This window comes from Panthera leo, chromosome D4 (assembly GCF_018350215.1).
Source record: "Panthera leo isolate Ple1 chromosome D4, P.leo_Ple1_pat1.1, whole genome shotgun sequence".
Taxonomy (NCBI): Eukaryota; Metazoa; Chordata; class Mammalia; order Carnivora; family Felidae; genus Panthera; species Panthera leo.
Genome location: NC_056691.1, coordinates 39,765,714 through 39,787,878, shown reverse-complemented (window position 1 = coordinate 39,787,878; position 22,165 = coordinate 39,765,714). Strand labels below are relative to the sequence as shown.

Sequence of the window (22,165 nt, the reverse complement as noted above, 5' to 3'; positions counted from 1 at the left end):
ATAGAGTCTTGATAACCTTGTTACATCTGAGTATAATTTTTCTTTAATTTTTAATAGGATACAACATCTATTGAAAAGATGTCAAACTGTTGTGAAGAAATGTAAGTATAAAAATGAAATCTGTAGTGCTCTTATTTAAAAATGGAAACAGCTGGCCACATTTGAAAAATGTGTGCATGTGATGGAAAGATAACATAATGATGGCTTTTTCTCGGTGCCTTGTCTAAGGCCTGAGCTAGACAAGCATAATCCAGTCTTACAGTAGGGGTCTTCAAGCCATGAGAGTTTCCCAACAAAATAAGTACTGGTCGTTCTTGTTCCTTGTCTCACTAAAGTAAGTTAAATTATTTGTCCCGAAAGTACATCAAAAGAGATTTGCTACTGTGTCGTTGACACACGCTCTGTTAATCCTGAGATTCTCCTCTGCTTCAAAAGTTCCCCTAGGTTGATTGACGACACAGATACAATATCTGCTATCCAGAGTTAAAACTCAGCTGCATGCCATAATGAAAGAAAAGCTGTATTTGTGATGCTGGGACACAATTCATCAGAGTCCAGTAATGGATCCCCAGCCAACCTGCATTGTTTTAGCTGACTGAAGTGCACCATGGGAGTGCTGTCTTTCACTAATAATGCTGTCTTCTGTAGATCGAGGCCCCGAAAGCCATGGCAGCAGACCTTCTCAGAAGTTTTTGGCACTCGTTGGAAGATCCTGTGGTTTATTCCTTTCAGGCAGAGGCAACCACTGCGAGTTCCCTACCACTTTGCCAATCACGTCTAAACAGATGGATGGTGGGCACAGATGGGTCCTCCATGCTGGAAATGCGTTACAGGTTTTCTGATAATAGAACTATGACAGTCTTCAAGTCAATTAAAATCCACCCACCAATCTTAGGCGTCATAATGTGCCCCAGGCTTTATTTTAATAGTGATCTTGAATCCTGTTGTGGGACTAATACAAGATCTATATTTAAGTTTTAAAGCATGTTTACTTTCAAATTAGCTTTCCACGGGGATTTCTTGAAATGCTTTTGTTATTAAACCCAAAAGGCAGTGATTGAGATAAAATAATTGTACATAATTTTTTTTCTTTTTTTTTAGTACTGACAATATTGCCGATTTTAATTTATGGGAAATTTCAGATGTTTATTTAAATTTTTCACTCTCAAACAGTACTAACCAAATCTGAATTTAATTCTTCAGGTTTATAAAAGTTGATACACCTTATAGTATATGCAAATTTTCTTTTTCAAATGCATAATAATTTAAATACTGCCTTTTTTATATGCTGCAGGATTTTTTTTTTAATGCAGCATAGAATCGAACAATAAAACAACAACAGAAAAAGGGCAGTGTTTTCTTAGAAGTAGCTTTCTAATGTTTTCTGTTTTTCTCTTCACCAAAAGCAAAATAAAAACGCCACTAAAATAAAACACCCAACTACCTACCTTGTTTTCAAGGCAAGATTAATTTTTTTTCCATATTAACTTTTCCATTTCTTTTCCCTATACTGATGTAATTGTTGGTTGTTGTTCAAATAATTACTCCAAGGTGAAATTTTTGACCAAGCGGGCATGTATATTCTATTTTACCCTAAGATTTTGATGAGCAAAAAGGGTAGAGAATTTGCAATAATTCCACAGACACCTTTTCTAGTATGGTTATATTACAATGCGTATGTTTTTAAAGTGCTAGTATAACTAGATAATATATAATGTACAGTATAAAGAGGAATATTGTGCTTTTGAAAAACAAATATATACTTTTTACTTTTACTTACCTACTAGTAGATCTAAAATGACACACTCAAGGTTTGTATGTAATAGATATTGGCCAACTAAGAATGAAATCTTCGTTATAGGAAGTTGCTAGTAAAAGTAAGTTAATTTTTGTGTACCTATAATCACCCAAATTGCAATTGGCCAACTATAAGTTTGGATTGAGAGACCTTTTGTACTTAGTACCTAATGTTAGGAAATGACCTTAAAATAAGAAAACGTAATGATCTACATGATTAGCTTCTACAAATTTAAATTGCTAATGGTGATGGTCTCTTGGAGAGCATAGATTTGTGTGAAAAGACATTTTAGCATGCTTTGAGAAAAATTCAGCTTTTACACTTTTTTCCATTAGAATACTGCAAAATCCATATATCCTTGTCAACAATTTATGTCCTCACAGTCTTTCCCTTGAAGAGAAGATTAAAGGGGTCCGCTGTTCTTGGAACGTACCAGTATTTTCCTTTTAGTTAGTGTTGAGAGGAAGGAGTCAAACCTGAGAAATCATGAAACAGAAGATTTCCATTGTTAGCCAGTGAACTCTACTGTAGTTAGTTCTTTCAGGAATTGTAAATATCTTCTAAAATAACTGAATAAGCTGTTCTCAGAGATACAAATACCATGTCTTTCATGTTCTGACTACAGTGCTTTATTATTTAAAAATTTGGAAGTGGCAGATGAAAATATTTATTGGTGCTGATAAGATGCATAGTAAATGTAATATGAGGAGTATATTTATAGAGCTTAGTGAACCACAAAATTGGTATGTTTGTTTCTGTCCGGCACCTGGGTTGGGTTTTAGGCAAGCTAACATAGTGACCACATTTGGTCTGTTGACAGAACTGTTAAAGGGAAGTAACGTGTAGATATGTAGATATATATCAGTCAAATGCCTCATGCTGTGTACATTTCTGTCAAATGAGAACCTTGAGAAAAAACATAGCCAACTGTAGACCCGCTAAAGAGCTTTATGGACGTATTTACGCTTCACGTAGTAGCAGTAGCTGCCTTGAAAGGTATATACCTGGGAGATCCCCATTGCCGATCTCTGTCTCAGTAATGGGAGCCAGAGATGGTCCTTTCCCCGCCCTGAGGGTTTTTGTTTTTCTTAGATTTACCACTTCTGGGCACATTTTCCTCCCTCTTTTCTCTTTAACCTCCCTGTCCTGTTCCCTCTACCTGATTGCTCACAGTCATTGGGGTACAAACTGATACACTAGACAAGGCATATATTTATTTTGTTTGAATGGCAGAAATGCTACGTATCAATCTATATAAGAATCTATATTAAAGCCTATCTGTATACACTTTTGCTGTAATTTTCAGTGTGCTCAAGTCAGCACACCTGTGTTTACAATTCTCGAGCGATGACTTGAATGAAGCCAACCGGCAGTTTCCTGGGACGCATGGAATCTAGTTGTGTTCTCTCTGCGCCCTCTTTTGGCTAACTAATGTAATTATACTGGTTCTAGAGATTTATTGCCCCACAGTTCATTATTTGTATGGCCTAATTCTGAGCATGCCAGAGGTGCAAACTTAGGGGAAGTGTTAAGTACAAAAACGTAAGAGTTTATGAAAACCAGTGCATTCCCGTTTATGATGGCAGTGTGTGGATCATACAAATATGATAACTACTTTGCTTCATCTGTGTATATTATTATACTTTTTTACTATCCATTAGAAATTTATATCAGATCAGGGTAAACAAATGTAAACCATTTCATGAATAATATTTTAAACCTTATTTCGGCGAATTAAGTGCTTAGAATTTGGAAAGCCATTACCTAAAATTACCAATTCATTACAAAACACAGAAACTTAACTGTAGTTACATTGGCAAGCAAGTATCTAATGTGTTTTAATGAATATCTAAAAAAATACATTTAGATTTTTTAATCTCAGTTTCAGAATGATTTTTTTTACTGATTTTATTGTATTCATAGAATAATAGATTAATAATTCTTTCTATACTTCATTCTTTTTAAGAGTGTAAGTTATACTCTTATAACTCCCATTCAGAATTATAGCTATAACTTTAGTAGTCATCATATTATGGGTTTTGGATAACTGTGAAAATGACTAATGTTGAGCCTTATTAGAAAATAATTACAAGCAGTGAAATTACTGATATAATCTATTTGTTGGATGAAGTATTTCCTTATAAACATTCCATTTTGTTTTAAGCAAAATATATGTTAAAGGATGCTTTGCATCAGCAATTCTTAATTGGGCTCTGGAAGTGAAAGATTTTTAGCCAGATATTCTGAGTTACCAGTTATATTTGTTGTTGTTCTCTTCTGTAAACAAAAACGCTTATGGGCCCAAGATTGTAGGCAAAAATGGACTGAGTTCAGAATCCCCCAGACAGCAAGCCTCAGTTTAAAGAGCTTTTGGTACTTTGTAACCAAGACTTCTAGTTTAAAAATACAAAGTTAACTGGTGTTCCATTATAAGAAAAATACTGTTTTGCTTAAGAATTGTATTAAAAGTACTTCATGTAAGAGGTAACCATATTTAAAATTCTGGTTAACGTTTTAACCTCTTTGAACAGAAGAAAGCATAGTTTACTTTTAATAGTAATGGAAGTACGGAGCATAATCAGACATAATGCTCCATATGACAACTAAGTTAAAACTTCTGTCGGACTGAACAGCAGTGACTTTTTGCCGATGCTTGGAGGTATTTTTCTCTGCGGATGCTGGCTAATTATAGCTATTCATTGTCACACTTTTAAGTCACTTCCATAAAAGTTGAAGGTGTGATTCGCTCAAAAGGGTGTATTATTTCTGAATGCTAATCAGAAAGACTTAGGTTAGGAGGACACTTCCGACTGGGAAGTGTGAAGTCATTTAGAGTATGACCACACGGTTTCCTATGTATTAGATCACAGGGCAGTTCGTGTGTTCTCGCGTGTGTTGCTGTAAAATCGCGGTGTGTCCGGCCCTGGTGTACAATGGCATTAATGTTAACAGAGCTGCTAGTCTCTCTCTGGACTTTTCTCTAGTCTCTAACTACTTCCCTCGTGCTTCATGTATGAATGGATTATCTAGCTCAAGTTTACTAAACGAGTGCTGCTTCATTAAACAAATTTTTGACATCACCTCAAATGTAAGTAGATATACCTAGAATTTATTTGGGAAAGCTTATATGTACAAACATCAGATAGTTTACTAATAGATACAAGGTTTAGCTTTTTTTTACCCAACCTGTTCTTGCTTTTGAAAATGTATGTATTGGCAGATGTAGTCATGCACATTTAGTATGTTCTATTTGCTAGTGTTATTAGCCATATAATTAACAGCTGAACGAGTGTATTATTTAATGTCATTTGTTACCTTCTACTCTAAGAATCATCCTCAGATTTTATCTATAAATCAACAATGGCACTGTGCTCTGAATTTAGCCATTTTCAATTGAATTCTAGAATATTCTGCAGTAGAATGTGAGAAAGTAATAGAAGCAACTTGTTTAAAGTATTTTGAACCAATGTTGTTGTTTTATATATCAGTCAGTATTTAGCATTTCCGCTGCCTTTGAGATAATGATGGTTTAATTTCAGGAAAGTGTTTTCTCTGATGTCTCCTTTCATCATCATTGTGCAGTTTTTAACAACGAAATTTACTGCATTTTTGTCTGTTCTTCAGATGTTGTAATACTTCCTGCTAGTGCTAATTTGCAACAGAAATAACAGTGGCATTTATGGTTCTTAAGGTGTTGATATTACCAGTATTTTCCATTCTCACTATATATATTTTTACTATTATATGTCCTTTTCCCTCATCCACCATAGAGGGCAGATACAAATGAGCAGTGAGTAGCCAAAATTGGATAAAGATATTAGGGAAACTTTCGAAGATGGGAAGAAGGCTAGACGGGACATGTATAAGCAGCATCTCAGCAACAGGGTTGACGGGAGATAGTCTCTGTGACATCAGGAAATCCCCAGCTGTAGTCATTTTAGCCTTATCTCTTGTTGATAATCATTTTAATGTAAGAGTTGTTAATGCATGGGAGCATTTAGTTAGAGTTATTTATATTGCTGATTCTCATGAGTTGGCCAGATGCCTTTGAAAAATTATTTTAAATTTTAAACATTATAATTATGTAGCGTATGCTAACCTGATGTGTTACAAATAATGTGAAAGCTACGGCTATTTAATGGAGACTTGGGAAATGAATAGGTTATTGAAAGTTTGATTGGAAAAATTGGGACCTTTTTTTTTACAAGCCACCTATTGCAAATAAAGGATACAAAATATTATAGTAAATTTGCCACTAGAGGGAAAATTAGCAATTTGTGTATAAAAGGTGATTTTCACTTTAAAATTTGGGCTATTTTGGTCCCTCCAAGGTCACTATATCTATTGGTATTGTGAACACCTGTAACATGTAATGTAGCACTTGCCACAGTTGTTCGACACCTGGATCTTTCTGGTATCGATAGCTTTATATATGAGCAAAGGTATGGACAAAACAGCAACAACAAAAGTTATGCTTCTTTTTGTGGCTTCGCTTGCCTGTTTGACTTCGTACAGGGTTTCATTGCATAGGCTGTTAACTAAAGGGAAAGGTTGTCCGCATATCGCCAGCTCTGTGTTCTTGCCAGTGTGCACTGGGTGATCTTTCAACCTACTGGTGCCTGAAGTTAGTGTTTTACAGCCTCAACAACTAAAACATACTGGTGCTACTCACTTTAGCATTGAGTGACATTTTTAATTCCTGTACCAAAGAATTATTTATTTAGGTTTTTTGTTTGTTTTTTTTTTTGGTTGACTGGGACTTTGCTTCTCTCATCCTTCTAAATAATGTCCCTAAGAACAATTCTGATGAACACATTTGAGTTTTTGCACACTTCTGCCTCAGTTTAATTGGTTTTAAATGTCTCTCCTTTGGACTTTTTTTTTTTTTTTTAGGCATATTAGTATGGTTTTTCAGTCTGTATTTTAATATAGATTGGCTACTTTAAAAGGTAGTTTAATAGGTTGAGGTTACAAAAGATAATTGAACACTTTTCACAAGATTGTATTTTATTTCTGCAGGAATAAATGAAAAATAATAAGAACTCCTTTTATTTCTATAAATGAGCTATACATCCTATTGAGCCCTTTTAGTGAATGCTGAAACAAAATGCTAAAATGAAAAGTTGTAACGGGCTCATTCTGATTATAAATGAAGAATTCTGCATCTGTCTATGTATGGGTTTGGGGGGATTATTTTCCAAATAAAAATACAATTAAAGAACACCTTTAAAAAATATATATATATCTATACACACACACCACACACACATGCGCACACGCGCTCCCCAAGAGGAAATGCAAATGTACCTTGATTTAAGCAAAACGATCATAGAAAATTGAACTTCACCAACACACACACCCACAAAAGGTGTCTGGATATTGCTACTCACTTTCCATGAAACTTAGCGTAAGATTATTTTCAGAACTACTTCTGCTTAGTGATTCATTTTGCCAAAAAATGGGGGGAAATGCCCTTTAGAAATACTTGTAATTGTCCAAATGTAGTACGGCTGTCGGGGTACACTCTGCCGGTTCCCTGTTTTTTCTTTTTCCATAAATTTTCAAAACACTTATTTAGTGTCCTTAAAACTGCAACTGAAGTGGTTAAAATTTCTGGCAAGAAGATAACTGTTCGTGTATTGGAAAAGTTGACAATCACATTTGAGAATGTTTTACATTATTTTCAGTCAACCGAAATCAAATTTCTCCTTGAATGTAGATACAGTATATGGTTTTGCAGTGATTTCTGAATGGAAAAAAAGAGTCAAGTCTGAAACTTAAATGGAATATGACATAGGATCATTTGAATTATATATAGAAATACGGATGTACATGCCATTAGAGGTAACAGGGCAATTTACTTGTAATCAAAATGGGAAGAAGCAACATTGTGTCTCTAATTGTCAACAATATATTTCCCAGGTTCTGTTGCTGCAGTATCGGTTCTGAGTTATTTGGCTTGTTTATTATTTAAAGTACTGTGGGTGAATGCAGTTGCTTGTTCAAGTTATTGGTAGTGGATAGTTCACCACTATTTGTTGTCCTCCAGAGATGAACATTAAAAAGAAGTTCTTCTTTAGTGTAGGCAGAACGAAACAACTACGATGATCCGATAGGAAGAAATTCCTCCACAATCCGAGACCAGTAAGTTGCGAGTCTAACACAGGGGGTGCACGATAGCCATTCGGAGGCCTGAGCACAGATAACCACGCTTGTGTGAACCGTGTGTCCCCGAAGCAGTCTTTTTAAAACTCTGACTGGCAAGTTGAATGGGCAAAATCTGTGACATTTTGGGGCTCCTAAAATTTTGTGTCCACCTCAAACTGTGTCTAATGTTCTATCCTTAAAATAAAAGTCTTTTAATAGTGGGGTGTTCCAAGTGCCATAAAGATCCTGTTTTCGAATGTGTCAGGCGTTTTTTCATTCAGTGCATATGTTTAAATCTGAGTGCTGTTTGGCTGCATTGTATGTTTTACCTTGTCTGGTCCCTCAAGAGCATTTAAAGAAGATCTTCACTAACATTTCTAGTGCTAATGGTAATAGGGAAAATAATAGCTGAGAGCTGAGACCAGACTGAAAAGAGAGAGGAAGCCATGTATCTGAGATACCTTTGTTTAAGTGAAAGATCTACACTGGTTCTTAAAATGGAAAACCATGTATCTACCTTAAGAACAATGTTTTGTGGGTTTTTTTTTTTTATTTATTTCAGTGATTTAGTTTTTATTCCTGTAATATTTGTTTTTCTTTGCAGATTGTTTTTAATTTAAATTGTGGAATTTTTACTTCTCTTGAGATGTATTATGTACTGTATTTTTAGAAATCTTATTTTTAAATAAATATTTTTCAAAAACATAAGACTGTTTTTCTCCCCCACCTTTTTATTTATTAAAATCAACCCAAATTCTAGATTTCAGGACCAAGAGATGATAGGCCACTTTTTTTAGTTTTACGCAATTTGGATGGTTATTCATGATTAGTAGCCTTTTTAGGATACTGTTCTACCGTAATCCCATAATTCATCACACATCAAGAAGAACTAGGTACACATACTAGGGTTGACATTGACAAACACAATATTTGCAGTCAGACATTTTTGTCTTAGAGATGACCCATATGGCTAGATTCAGTCCTCCAGTTTATTTCCCATTTATTGTGCCAGACACTTTTATAGAAATATTTTTTTTTTTGAGGAATAATTTACCTAAAATGCAGAATATTCAGGTATACAACTAGACATTTTAGAGCTAGGGATACTGAATTCCTTAAAGCCTTTGCTCTCATGGAGTTATATTCTAGGAGTTTCTGGATAGCTTTTTGTTGACAAATTTCCAAAGTCTCAACTAACCGCTTTACTTGGCCATGCAAGAAGTCACAAAGGAGAAAGTATATTCGTGAATATAAATTGGTCAAAAATACCATCTGAAAATCCGTACGTCTTAGAAACCGTGAAGGACTATGAACTGCCCTGAGATGGAAAGATACAGGCTTAACTTTAGTTTTAAAATTCTTAAGTTTTTATTGTCATAAAAATTATGTTGATAAATATCCTGGATTAACACTTAAATGACTTGGTAGAATTGTAGATAAAACTACAAACTTACTGTGTTGGTGAATGAAAGCAAGTTCAGTTGCATTCTGACCAACTGAAGGATTCTAAAACTTTAATCTTGTTTCATTTTGTTTCCTTTGCTCTGATTCTAGGCAACATTTACAATAATTGTACTTCCTTAGTGATGATCAATTACAATGATTCTATATCTCTTAGGTTATAGGACTCCTTTACATTCATAAAAATTACTGCAGGCCCCAAAGAGTTTTTGCTTATTATGTAGGTCGTCTTAATTACTATTGGCTGTATTAAAAAATTAAAACTGAGAAGTATTTTAAATGCTTATTTATTCATTGGAATAGCAATAATAAGCTGATTGCATGTTAACATAAGTAATGTATTTTTATTTAGAGACTCAAGAGTTTTGGTTGTTTTTTTTGCAAAGTTCTAGTATCTACCTTCATAAAAGAAATTTGAAATCTCATACTGTTTCTGCATTTAATCTGTTGCATTGTTATTTTGGTTGAAGTATCTAGAGAAATCTGGTCTTATGCAAATAGTGTAGTTGTGAAAAAGAATAATGTTTTCAAGTGGCTGTTCATAATCTTTAATACTACACAAAAACTCAGCAAGTATTGGTTTCCTGAACTTGCAACGTGGAACCAGAAACAATACCAAGAAACGTTTTTAAAGTTTTTAATTTTAATTCCAGTTAGTTAACACGCAGTGTAATATTACTTGCAGGTGTACGATGCAAGGTGATTGAACACGTCCATACAACACGCCATGTTCATCACAAGTGCACTCCTTAATGCCCATCACCTATTTAATCCATTCCCCCACTTACCTCCCCTCTGGTAACCAGCGGTGTGTTCTCCATAGTTAAAGGAGTCTGTTTCTTGATTTGCCTCTCTCTTTTCCTTTGTTCAGTTGTTTCTTAACATCATATGGTATTTGTCTTTCTCTGACTTGTTTCACTTAGCATTGTACTCTCTAGCTCCATCCATGTCGTCACAAATGGCAAGATTTCATTCTTTTTATAGCTGAATAATATTGCATGGTCTGTGTGTGTGTATGTATATGTGTACACACACACACACACACACACACACACACACACACACACACATCCTCTTTTTTAAGTTTTTCTGAGAGCAAGCAGGGGAGGGGCAGAGAGAGGGAGAAACAGAATCCCAAGCGGGCTCTGTGCTGTCAGCGAGGAGCCCAAAGTGAGGCTTGAATTCACAAACCACGAGATCATGATCTGAGCCGAGATCAAGAGTTGGACGCTTACCTGACTGAGCCATCTAGGTGCCCCTATACCACATCTTTATCTATTCACCAGTTGGTGGACACTTGAGCTGCTTAGCTATTGTAAATAATGCTGTTATAAACATAGGGGTGCATGGATCCCTTTGAATTAGTGTACTTGTATTTTTTGGGTAAATACCCAGTAGTGCGATTATTGGATCATAGGGTAGTTCTATTTTTAACTCTTTGAGGCCTTCCATAGCTTTTCCACAGTGGCTGCGGCAGTTTGCATTCCCACCAACAGTGCAAGAAGGCTCCTTTTTCTCCATGTCCTCGCCAACACCTATTGTTTTTTTGTACTGTTGATTTTCACCATTCTGACAGGTGTGATATCTCATTGTAGTTTTGATTTGCATTTCCCTGATGATAAGTGATGTTGAGCATCTTTTCATGTGTGTATTCGCGGTCTTCTTTGGAGAAATGTCTGTTCATGTCTTCTGTCCATTTTGAACTGGATTATTTTTTGAGTGTTTTATAACTCCTTTATGTACTTTGGATACTAATCCTTTGTCAGGTATGTCATTTGCAAATATTTTCTCCCATTCTGTCGGTTGCGTTTTAGCTTTGTTGACTATTTTCTTTGCTGTGCAGAAGCTTTTTATTTAATAGTTCGTTTTTGTTTGTGTTTCCCAGGGTCTGGAGACATAACTAGAAAAATGTTGCTATGGCTGATGTCAGAGAAGTTACTGCCTATACTCTCTTCTAGGATTTTTATGGCTTCAGGTCTCACATTTAGGTCTTTAATCCATTTTGAATTTATTTTTGTGTATGGTGTAAGAAAGTGGTCCAGTTTCATTCTTTTGCAAGTTGTCTCTACTTTTTCCGACACCATTTGTTGTAGAGACAGTCTTTTTCCCATAGGATATTCTTTCCTGCTTTGTTGAAGGTTAATTGACCATATAATTGTGGGTTTATTTCTGAGTTTTCTGTTCTGTTCTATTGATCTATGTGTCTTTTTCTGTGCTAGTCCTATACTGTTTTGATTACTACCGCTTGGTAATATAACATGAAGTCTGGAATTGTGTGTGATGCCTCCAGCTTTGCCTTTCTTTTTCAAGATTGCTTTGGCTATTAGGGGTCTTCTGTGGTTTCGTACAAATTGTTCTAGTTCTGTGAAAAATGCGGTTGGTATTTGATAGGGATTGCATTAAATGTGCCGATTGTTTTGAGTAGTATAGATATTCAACAATATTTGTTCTGCCAATCCGTGAGCATGGAATGTCTTTCCATTCCTTTGTTTCATCTTTAGTTTCTTTCATTAGTGTTTCATAATTTTCAGAGTATAGGTCTTTCACCTCTTTGGTTAGGTTTGTTCTCAGCATCTTACTATTTTTGGTGCAGCTGTAATTGGGATTTTTTTTTTTTAATTTCTCTTTCTAATGCTTCATTATTGGTGCATACAAATGGAAGAGACATTGATTTTGTATCCTGCGACTTTACTGAATTAATTTATTCTAGCAGTTTTTTGGTGGAGTCTTTTGGGTTTTCTCTACAGAGTGTCATGTCATCTGCAAATAGTGAATATTTTACTTCTTCCTTACTGGATTGGATGCCTTTTATTTCTTTTTGTTGTCTTCTTTCCGTAGCTAGGACTCCCAGTACTATGTTGAATAAAAGTGAGAGTGGACATTCTTACCTTATTCCTGACCTTAGGTGAAAATCTCTCTCAGTTTTTCCACATTAAGGATGATATTAGTTGTAGATTTTTCCTATATGGCCTTTATTATGTTGAGGTATGTTTCCTCTAAACCTACTTTGTTGAGGGTTTTTATCAAGAGTGGATGTTGTACTTTGTCAAATGCTTTTTTGGCATCTATTGAAATAATCATATGGTTCTTATCCTTTGCTTATTGATGTGAGGTATCACATTGATTGATTTTTGTATATTGAACCACCCTTGCAACCCAGGAATAAATCCCACTTGATTGTGATGAATTGTTTTTTAAAATGTATTGTTGTATTCAGTTTGCTAGTATTTTGTTGAGGATTTTTGCATCCATGTTCATAAAAGATATTGTCCTGTAGTTCTCGTTCTCTCTCTCTCATTCTCTCTCTCTCTCTCTCTCTCTCTCTCTCTCTCTCTCTTTTGCTTTTGTGGTGTTTTTTTTATCTGGTTTTGGTATCAGGGTAATGCTGGCCTCATAGAATTAACTTGGAAGTTGTCCTTCTCTTCTGTTTTTTGGAATAGTTTGAGAAGAATATGTATTAACTCTTCTTTAAATGTTTGGTAAAACTTGCCTGTGAAGCCATCTGATCCTGGGCTTTTGTTTGTTGGGAGTTTTTTGATTACTGAATCAATTTGTTTGCTGGTTCTCAGTGTGTTCAAATTTTCTTTTTCTTCCTGTTTCCATTTTGGTAGTTTATATGTTGCTAGGAATTTATCCATTTATTCTAGGTTGTCTAATTTTTGGTATACAGTTTTTCATAATCTCTTATAATTGTCGTATTTCTGTGGTGTTGATTGTTTTTCCTCCTCTCATTTGTGATTTTATTTGAGTCCTTTCTCTTTTTTTTCCTGATAAATCTGGCTAAAGGATTATCAAATTTATGGATTTTTTTCAAAGAACTAGCCCCTGGTTTCATTGATTTTTTTTTTTTAACTTCCTATATCATTTATTTCTGCTCTAATCTTTTTATTTCCTTCCTTCTTCTTTTTTGTCTTTTTAGGTTTTGTTTGTTCTTTTTCTAGCTCCTTTATGTGTAAGGTCAGGTTGTTTACTGAGATTTTTCTTGATTCTTGACGTAAGCCTGTATTGCTATAAATTTCCCTCTTAGAACCATTTTTGTTGCATCCCAAAGGTTTTCAACCATTGTATTTTCATTTTCATTTGTTTCCATGTAATTTTTTATTTCTTTTATTTCCTGATTGACCCATTGATTGTTTAGTAACATGCTATTTAACCTCCATGTATTTGTGGTCTTTGAGGTTTTTTTCTTGTGGTTGACTTCTGGTTTCAAAGTGTTATGGTAAGAAGAGATGCACGCTATGATTTTGATCTTTTTGAGTTTGTTGAGGCTTGTTTTGTGGGCTAATATGTGGTCTATTCTGGAGAATGTTCCATACGTACTTGAAAAGAATGTGTATTCTGCTTTAGGATGGAATGTTCTGATTATAACTGTTAAGTCCATCTGATCCAGTATGTCATTAAAAGTCATTGTTTCCTTGTTGGTTTTCTGTTTGTGTGATCTCTCTACTAATGTAAGTGGGGTGTTAAAGCCCCCTACTCTTATTGTATTATTATTGACTAGTTCCTTTATGAATATTATTAACTGTTTTATGTATTTGGGTGTTTTCATGTTGGGTGCATAAATATTTACAATTGTTATATCCTCTTGTTGGATTGTTCCCTGTGTTATTATATATTGTCCTTCCTTGTCTCTTGTTACAGCTTTTGTTTTCAAGTCTAGTTTGTCTGGGGCACACTAACTGTGTGCTCAGTCAGTTAAGTGTCCGACTTCATTCAGCTCAGGTCATGATCTCATGGTTCATGAGTTCAAGCCCCACACCAGGTTCTGCACTGGTGGTGTGGAGTCTGTTTGGGATTCTCTCCCTCTCCCTCTGTCTTTCCTTTGTTCCTTCCTCACTTGTGCGTGCTCTCTCTCTCTCTCAAATGAGTAAACTTTAAAAAAATGAAGTCTAGTTTGTCCAATATAAGTATTGCTACTCCAGCTTTTTTCTTTTTTCTTTTTTTTTTTTTTAAGTTTGTTTGTTTTGAGAGAAAGCAAGAGTGAACATGAGTTGGGGGGAGGCAGAGAGAGAGAGAGAATCCCAAGCAGGCTCTGCACCATCAGCACAGAGCCCCATGTGGGGCTTGAACTCACAAACAGTGAGATCATGACCCGAGCCCAAATCAGGAGTCAGTCACTTATCCAACTGAGCCACCCAGGTGCCCATCCAGCTTTCTTTTGACATCCACTTACATAAAAATGTTTCTCCAACCCTTCATTTTCAATGTGCAGGTGTCTTCATATCTAAAATGAGTCTCTTGTAAGTAGCCTATGGATGGTTCTTGCTTTTTTAATCCATTCTGATGCCCTGTATCTTTTGACTGGAGCATTTAGTCCATTTAAATTCAAGGTAATTATTGATAGATAGGTATTTACTGCCATTTTATTACCTGTTACACATTGTGGTTGTTCCTGAAGATTTTCTCTGATTCCTTTGTCTTTCTCTCTTTCACGTTTTGCTGGTTTGCTTTAGCGATACATTTGGATTTCTTTCTCTTTATTCTTTGTATATTTATTAGTGGTTTTTGTTCTGTGGTTATCACTAGGTTTGTATATAACCTCTTCTGCAAATAGCAGTCTATATTAAGTTGATGGTCATTTAAGTTTGAACTGATTCTTCTTTCCTTTTAGGTTTTTGGTTTAGGTTTTTGGTTTTAGGTATTTGGTGCCATATTTTACATCCTTTTGTGAGTTTTTGACTGATATTTTCAAAGAGTCCTTTTTAGTATTTCTTGCAGGGCTTATTTAGTGGCCCTGAACTCCTCTAGCTTTTGTTTGTCTGGGAAACTCTTTATCTCTCCTTCTATTGTGTAGACAGCCTTGCTGGATAGAGTATTCTTGGCTGCAGATTTTCCCCATTTAGCACTTTGAATATATCATGCCACTTCCTTCTGGCTTGTAAGTTTCTGCTGAAAAATTCACTGATAGCCTTATGGAGTTTCCCTTTATTGTAACTGTATTTTTTTTTTGTTTTTGTCTTACTACTTTTCAGATTTTGTCTTTAATTTTCCATTTTAATTGGATCTGTTTTTTGTTGATTTTGTTCGGGGTTCTCTGTGCCTCCTGGATCTGGATATCTGTTTCTTTTCCCATATTAGGGAAGTTTTCAGCTATTATCACTTCAAATAAATTCTCTGTCCCCTTTCCTTTCCTCTTCTTCTGGTACTCCTGTAATGCAAATATTACTACATTTGATGGAGTCATTTGTTCCCTAAGTCTATTCTTGTTTTGCATAATTATTTTTTCTCTCATTTGTTCAACTTATTTTCTATTACTCTGTCTTCTGGGTCATTAATATGTTCCTTTGCCTCTTCCAGCCTGCTGTTCATTGCATCAAGCATGTTTTTCACTTAGTATATTGAGCCCTTTATTTCTGCTATGTTATTCCTTATCTCTCTTTTAAGGGTCTCACTCATGTTTCTGCTCTTCTCAAATCCAATGAGTATCTTTATGATCATTACTTTAAATTCTTTATCGGACATGTTATTTACATCTGCTTCTCTTAGATCTCTGGCCATGCCCTTGTCCTGTTCTTTCATTTAGGACAGATTCATCTGTCTTTCCATTTTGTCTTAGTCTCTGTGCCTGTTTCCATTTGTGAAGAAAGTCAGCAGCATCTCTCATTCTTGAGGGTAATGGCCTTATGAAGTGTCCTGAAGTGTCCTGAATGTAGTATCTCCTGTTCCCCAGGACCTGGCACTTATGGGAGTGTCTCCAATGTGCACAGCATGTGCTCTGCTGTTGTGTCCTGGCCACATTATCCTTCAGGCCAGTTGTCTGCAGGGGCTCTTTTTGCCTGTTACAAGCAGTGTTTGGTTCCTGGCCTGAATGTGGTGTGTTTTAATTAGGTGTACCCTGGTCCGCTTATGAAATGGGAACTGTTGCAACTGCCACTGGAACTAAAGCTCTGCAGAGCTTCCAGGTCAGGGGATGTGGTGTGGGCAGGGGTTTGGGCTGGTCTTCTGAGGGGTCTGCCGTATCGGGACTGAGGCAAACATAACTGGGAAGGGAAGTTCTTTGGGAGTTTGTGGGTGGGGGGGGGGGCGGGAGGGAGTGGGGCTTGGTAAAGCCAGTTAGGTAGTGAGTGCCTACACTGCCCTGGTTACTGAAGTGGTTCTCAGCTTATGCTGAGGAGCAGGGCAGAGAAGTAGCACCTGCCAGTTTCTTTGTTCTCTGCGAATGCTGCCTCTCTGGGACAGGCTCCGAGATGAACAAATAACCTCCCCATTGGGTGCCCAAGGAACTTTCAGATGGCTGTTTCCACGCTGGATGTCTGCAGGCTGTTGCCCTGCCTTCTGTCCAAGAGCAGCCCCAATGCTCTTGGGGCTCTACCCAAGCCAAGCCCACTGACTTTAAAACTCCAGGCTTTAAGCCCCATTGGTTATAAGAACTCAACAAAATTCAGCCTCTCTCGTTTTCTAAGCCAATTTCTATGGGAACTCGTTTTCTCTGTGCACTCCCATGTGTCAGTCTGTCTCTTGTCCTTCTCTATGACCGCAGCTACCTCCCTACCACAGCAGCCACAGTCTGTTTCTCTCCCAAACTGAGTCTCTGCATTTTCTGCCTTCTTCAGTGTGGCCTGTTCTTTACCTTTAGTTGTGGAGTTTGTTCTGCCGGTCTTCAGGTTGATGATCTGGGGTATTTTGGATGATTTGATAGTTAACCTAGTTGTATTCATTGGAGGAGGCAAGCCTAGCATCCTCCTACTACACCTCGATCTTCCAGACTCTCCCCAAAGAACTTCTTATGTTTTGTTACATTGAAATCCACTGGTCTCTTTTTTCCCTTTGGAAAGTTCTCTTAACTACTACATGATTTTGTGACAGCATCCATTGGTCATTTGGAAAATATTGGAATAACACAGATCTTCTAAGTGTTGATACATTTAACTCTATAAAATTAAATTTAAATAATTTAAAAACTTAACTTCTCTGACAAGGTCAGTAGTAATGTTCAGTACTAGAAAGCTGTTAAACTCATAATACATTACATTTTTCAAAATTCTGGTTTTTACTTGAAAACTTGAATTTTATCATCGGTAACCACATACTGTCAGTAGTTTTCCCTGAGGTGAGAGGAACACTTCACTTACTTTTGAAAGACAAATGGTCAGATACCTGCATCTGAAAAGCCATAGTTGGTCAGTTACTCTTTTAATAAAAAATAGTGTTTCATGAAAAACATGGCTAGTTCAGCTTGCAACTCAAACAGGTGCAACCTGTGCTTTTCCTCAAGAATAATTATATTTGGGATTGCAGGTGAAATCCTTTATGTGTACTTCCCATATTGTCAAGCAGAACATTAGAAATGCACTCCAAGATCAAGATTTAATAAAATTAATTATTTTTACTGATACATCAAGGGCACTATTAGGTGAAGCTGGCTTATTCTCTTTTTTGAGCTAAAGTTTATTTGAATCTACTCAATTTGGCTCTTTTTAGGGAAAAAAAGCAATGGAGGAAGATAGGGCAGATCATTATGTGTTTGAGACTCAAGTTCATTTATTCTGCATCTGATAAGTGAAAAGGAATGTTAGCTGCTTAAACAGTTTGCATTTGTATATTCCTGCTTTTGAAGCACTTAAAATATAGCATCCTTAAAGATTTACATCTGTTTAGTCTTGTTACAAAGAGACAAAAACTAAAAATGCATGATAGTATTATAATACTGCAAAACCATTTGAGAAGCTGCCAGATACTGTAGATGAACAAATCCATACAAATGCTGCTCTAGGCTGACCAATTACCCATATGAACAGCAATTATATTAGCGTGCAAGGGCAATTGGAGGGAAAATTGGACCCTGTGGACATCCAGCTGAGCAAACAGGACTGAGGAGGGAAGGATAGAGGATGTGTGTTAGTTCGAAAGAAAAAAATACATCTAAGCTGACTTAAAATATGTGTATCAGTTGCAGCATATTCTTTAAATGTCCTCTGGTTGCTTAGTATTTTTCAAATTAGCCCTCTTCTCCAAACAAACAAACAAAATGCCTCTGCTTAGGTCAAACGCCCCAATAGCAATGTGTTTTGCATGTAAAAAATACCAGAGTAATTCAGGAAATAGAGAACTTGAAATCTACAAATCCAAACATTCAGATGCTACCATACATATGCACTGAAGTGTGTCATTAGTAGTTTAATTGTGGCACGGTCTGGATTGTATTTATCCTTCTTAGTACTGAAACTTCCTATTTTTATAACTAAAAGTGTTCCCTACTTCTTAACTTATGATTCCTGGCAAAAACTGATTAAGGATCTAACATGATATGGAGCTTTTATAGTTCCACACTGACACTATGGATGACTAATCCATAATGAGTGAATAATGACCATCAAGCTAATGAAATTTGTTCTATAAATTGTATAAGCTATGTAACTGTAAGCCAGATATAGCCTGATTCCCTTGAGCAGGTTCATATTTTCATGGCAACTAGAAGTAACTGATAGCAAAGTTTTTTGGGTGATCTATACTTCTTATAACTTGATTTTTGATGTAGAGAGTTCTTGAATGTTCGAAAGCATTTCAAATATTCTTCATATGGAAAAGTATCCACAATACGGAAAATATAAATCCATCCAAAGTGCTCTAATTTTTGCCATCCATTTTCCATGTGTATCAAGAATTCAGAAAGGGCACGGCAGTTTTTTCTGTTTTATAGTCTCTGAGGCCTCAGCTAGAAAAACTTGAAGACTATGAAGGAGTCCATCACTGGAGACTGCAATTAGCTAACGTTTCATTTACTCCCATGTCTGATGGTTGATACTGGCTGTCAACTGGGACCTAGCTGGGCTGTCATCAAGAACAGCTCTTTCCAGGGACCCCTGAGTGGCTCAGTCAGTTGAGTGTCCGACTTCAGCTCCAGTCATGATCTCACGGTTCATGGGTTCGAGTCCCACGTTGGTGTCTCACTCACTGCTGTCAGCGTGGAGCCCGCCTCAGATCCTCTGCCCGCACCACCCACCCACCTCTGCCCCTACCCCGCTCACACACACTCTCTCTCTGTCTCTCTCAGAGGTAAATAAACATTAAAAAAAGAAAAAAAAAGAACACCTCTTTCTATATGTTTCTTTGGGCTTCCTCACAGCATGGTGGCAAGGTTCCAGAAGAGAGTGGCCCAACAGAATCAGACAGAAGCTATATCACTTTTTGTGACCTAACCTCAAAAGTGATAAAGCCTGCTGAGATTCAGTGAAAGAGAATGTAGACCGTAGTTATTGGGCAGAGTGTCAAAGTCACATGTCACAGGAAAAGTATGTTAGCTGAGATGTCCTCCTCTTGAGGACATCTATGGAAAACAAAATTTGCCACAATCATTGTCTTATGGAAGAAGTAAATTACCTTTAATCATATTCCTTAAGATTTCTGGATTTTATCTTGTGTTTTAAAAAGTCTTTCCTAAATGAAGGTTATATATTTTTAAAAAAAAATTTTGATTATGTTGCTCCTTTGTATTATGCTACTAAGTTCATTTAGAGTTTATGAACATAAACTCCAATTAATTTTAATTTTTGTAAACTTCAAAGTTTTTCGTATACTTCTATAAGCTTTTATTTTTGTAATAAGTGTGTAGTGGGAGACTAAGTTTAAGTTTTTTAGGTGTACAAAGTATCACCAACACAATTTTGTTTCACATAGCTTATTTTTTCATATCACTTGTGTTCTTGGAGGTGTGTTGCATGCATTTAAGTCTTCTAATTATTATTGCTAAACATTTCAGAAGCATTCACCTATGTTTTTATAATTGTTAACTTCATGTAAGAAATGGTATTTTTAAATACCCCCACCCATTTGAAACAGAAGCCTTTCATGTTTTTGTTTTCCAAAATTTCACATAAATAGAATTATACATTTACAGTGTGTCTTCTTTTTTTTGTTAGACTTCTGCTCAGCATGTTTTGAGATTCATTCATGTTGTATCAATGTTGTTGTTATTATTCTTTTGTATGAATACTCCTTAATTTGTTATCTTTTCTACTTCCTGAAACAGTTATGAATGATTGGTGTTATTTCTTTAAATATTTGATAAATTTCAGCAGTGTAGATAAATGGACCCGAGTTTTTCTTTTCTTATTATAGGTCTAATTCAGGTTTTTCCATTTCTTCTTAAGTCTGGGGAATTTACGTCTTTCTAGGAATTTGTTTCATCCAGATTGTCTAATTTGTTGGCATAAGGTTGTTCATAGTATTCCCTTAGAAACCTTTTAATGTCTGTAGTGTCAGTAGTGATGTCCCCTTTTTCATTCCTAATTCTGCTAATACGTCTTCCTTCTTTTGTTAGTCTACTTAAAGGTTTGGCAATATTGTGATCTTTTTAAACATTTTTAAAGTTATTTTAAAAAAATTTATTATTTATTTTTGAGAGAAAGAGAGAGAGTGTGTGTATGCAAGCCAGAGAGGGGCAGAGAAAGAGGGAGGAAGAAAATCCCAAGCAGGCTCCATGCTGTCAGCACATAGCCCAATCTCACGAACTGTGAGATCATGACCAGAGCTGAAATCAAGAGTAGGATGCTTAACCAACTGAGCCAGTGATCTTTTTAAGTGACATACTTTTGATTTCATCAATTTTCTCTAATTTTGTTTTTTATTTTATTGATTTATACTAAAATTTCTTATTTCCTCCTTATTTCTTCTGCCCACTTTGAGTTTTCTAGTTGCTTTTCTTTTTGTAGTTTCTCTTTTTTTTAATTTTTTTTTTAATGTTTATTTATTTTTGAGACACAGAGAGACATAGCATGAACGGGGGAGGGCTAGAGAGAGGGAGACACAGAATCTGAAGCAGGCTGCAGGCTCCGAGCTGTCAGCACAGAGCCCGACGTGGGGCCTGAACTCATGGACTGCGAGATCATGACCTGAGCCGAATTCGGCTGCTCAACCGACTGAGCCACCCAAGCGCCCCTCTTTTTGTAGTTTCTTAAGGTGAAAGAAAACTTAAATTATTGACTTTAAACTTTTATTGTTTTCTAACTTCTACTGATTTTTCAAAGGTATAAATTGCCTTCTTACTACTGCCTTAGCTGAATCCCATAAGTTTGACCTGTTGTGTTTTTGCTTTCATTCAACTCAAAATACCAGTGAAACCTTAGTTTGCAAGCATAATTCATTCCAGAAATATGCTCGTAATTCAAAATGCTTGTATATGAAAATGAATTTCAAGAACCATTGGCTCAGTTGTGATCATGTGATGTTCGGCATCACGTACTACTTGTATTGGAAGACATTGCTTGTTTATCAAGTTAAAATTTATTAGAAATGTTTGCTTGTCTTGTGGAACACACAACAAGTTACTCACAATCCAAGGTTTTGCTATAGTTTCATTTCTCTTAAGATTTTTGACCATGGATTACTTACAAGCATGTTGCTTAATTTGCAAGAATTTAGAAATTTCTCAAACTTATTTCTACTTTTGATTTCTAATTTAATTCCATTATTGTTAGAAAATACAGTTTCTCGATTATTTTAATTTACTGAGATTTATTTTATGTCCTAGCATATGATGTCTCTTAAAGAATCTTACAAGTGTATGTGAAGAGAATGTGTATCCTGCTGGTTTGGGGTACAGTGTTCTTTATCAGTTATGGCAAGTTGGTTAATATGTTTTCTCAAATCTTCTATATCTATAGTGGTTTTCTGTCTAGTTCTCTTAGTTATTGAAATTAGGGTATTGAAATCTCTAGATATTGTTGAATTGTGTATTCTTTTAATTCTTTAAGTTTTTGCTTCATGTATTTAGGGCTCTGTTGGATGAATGTAGATTTATAATTGCTAGAGCTTTCTGGT

At 35.8% G+C, this 22,165-nt stretch overlaps 1 protein-coding gene across 10 annotated transcripts in view; it reads left to right on the top strand.

Annotated features, from left to right (window-relative positions):
• The window catches only part of ZDHHC21 (zinc finger DHHC-type palmitoyltransferase 21), a 68,515-nt gene extending 59,972 nt beyond the window's left edge, over window positions 1–8,543 (top strand). For 9 of the 10 annotated variants that reach the window (XM_042911945.1, XM_042911943.1, XM_042911947.1 and 6 more), the window contains 2 exons: window positions 58–101; window positions 649–8,543. In XM_042911945.1, the coding sequence (XP_042767879.1) occupies window positions 58–101; window positions 649–781 (177 nt within the window). In that variant the 3' untranslated portion in view covers window positions 782–8,543. The other variant, XM_042911951.1, reaches the window with a different exon arrangement.
• Window positions 8,544–22,165: the final 13,622 nt, after the last annotated feature.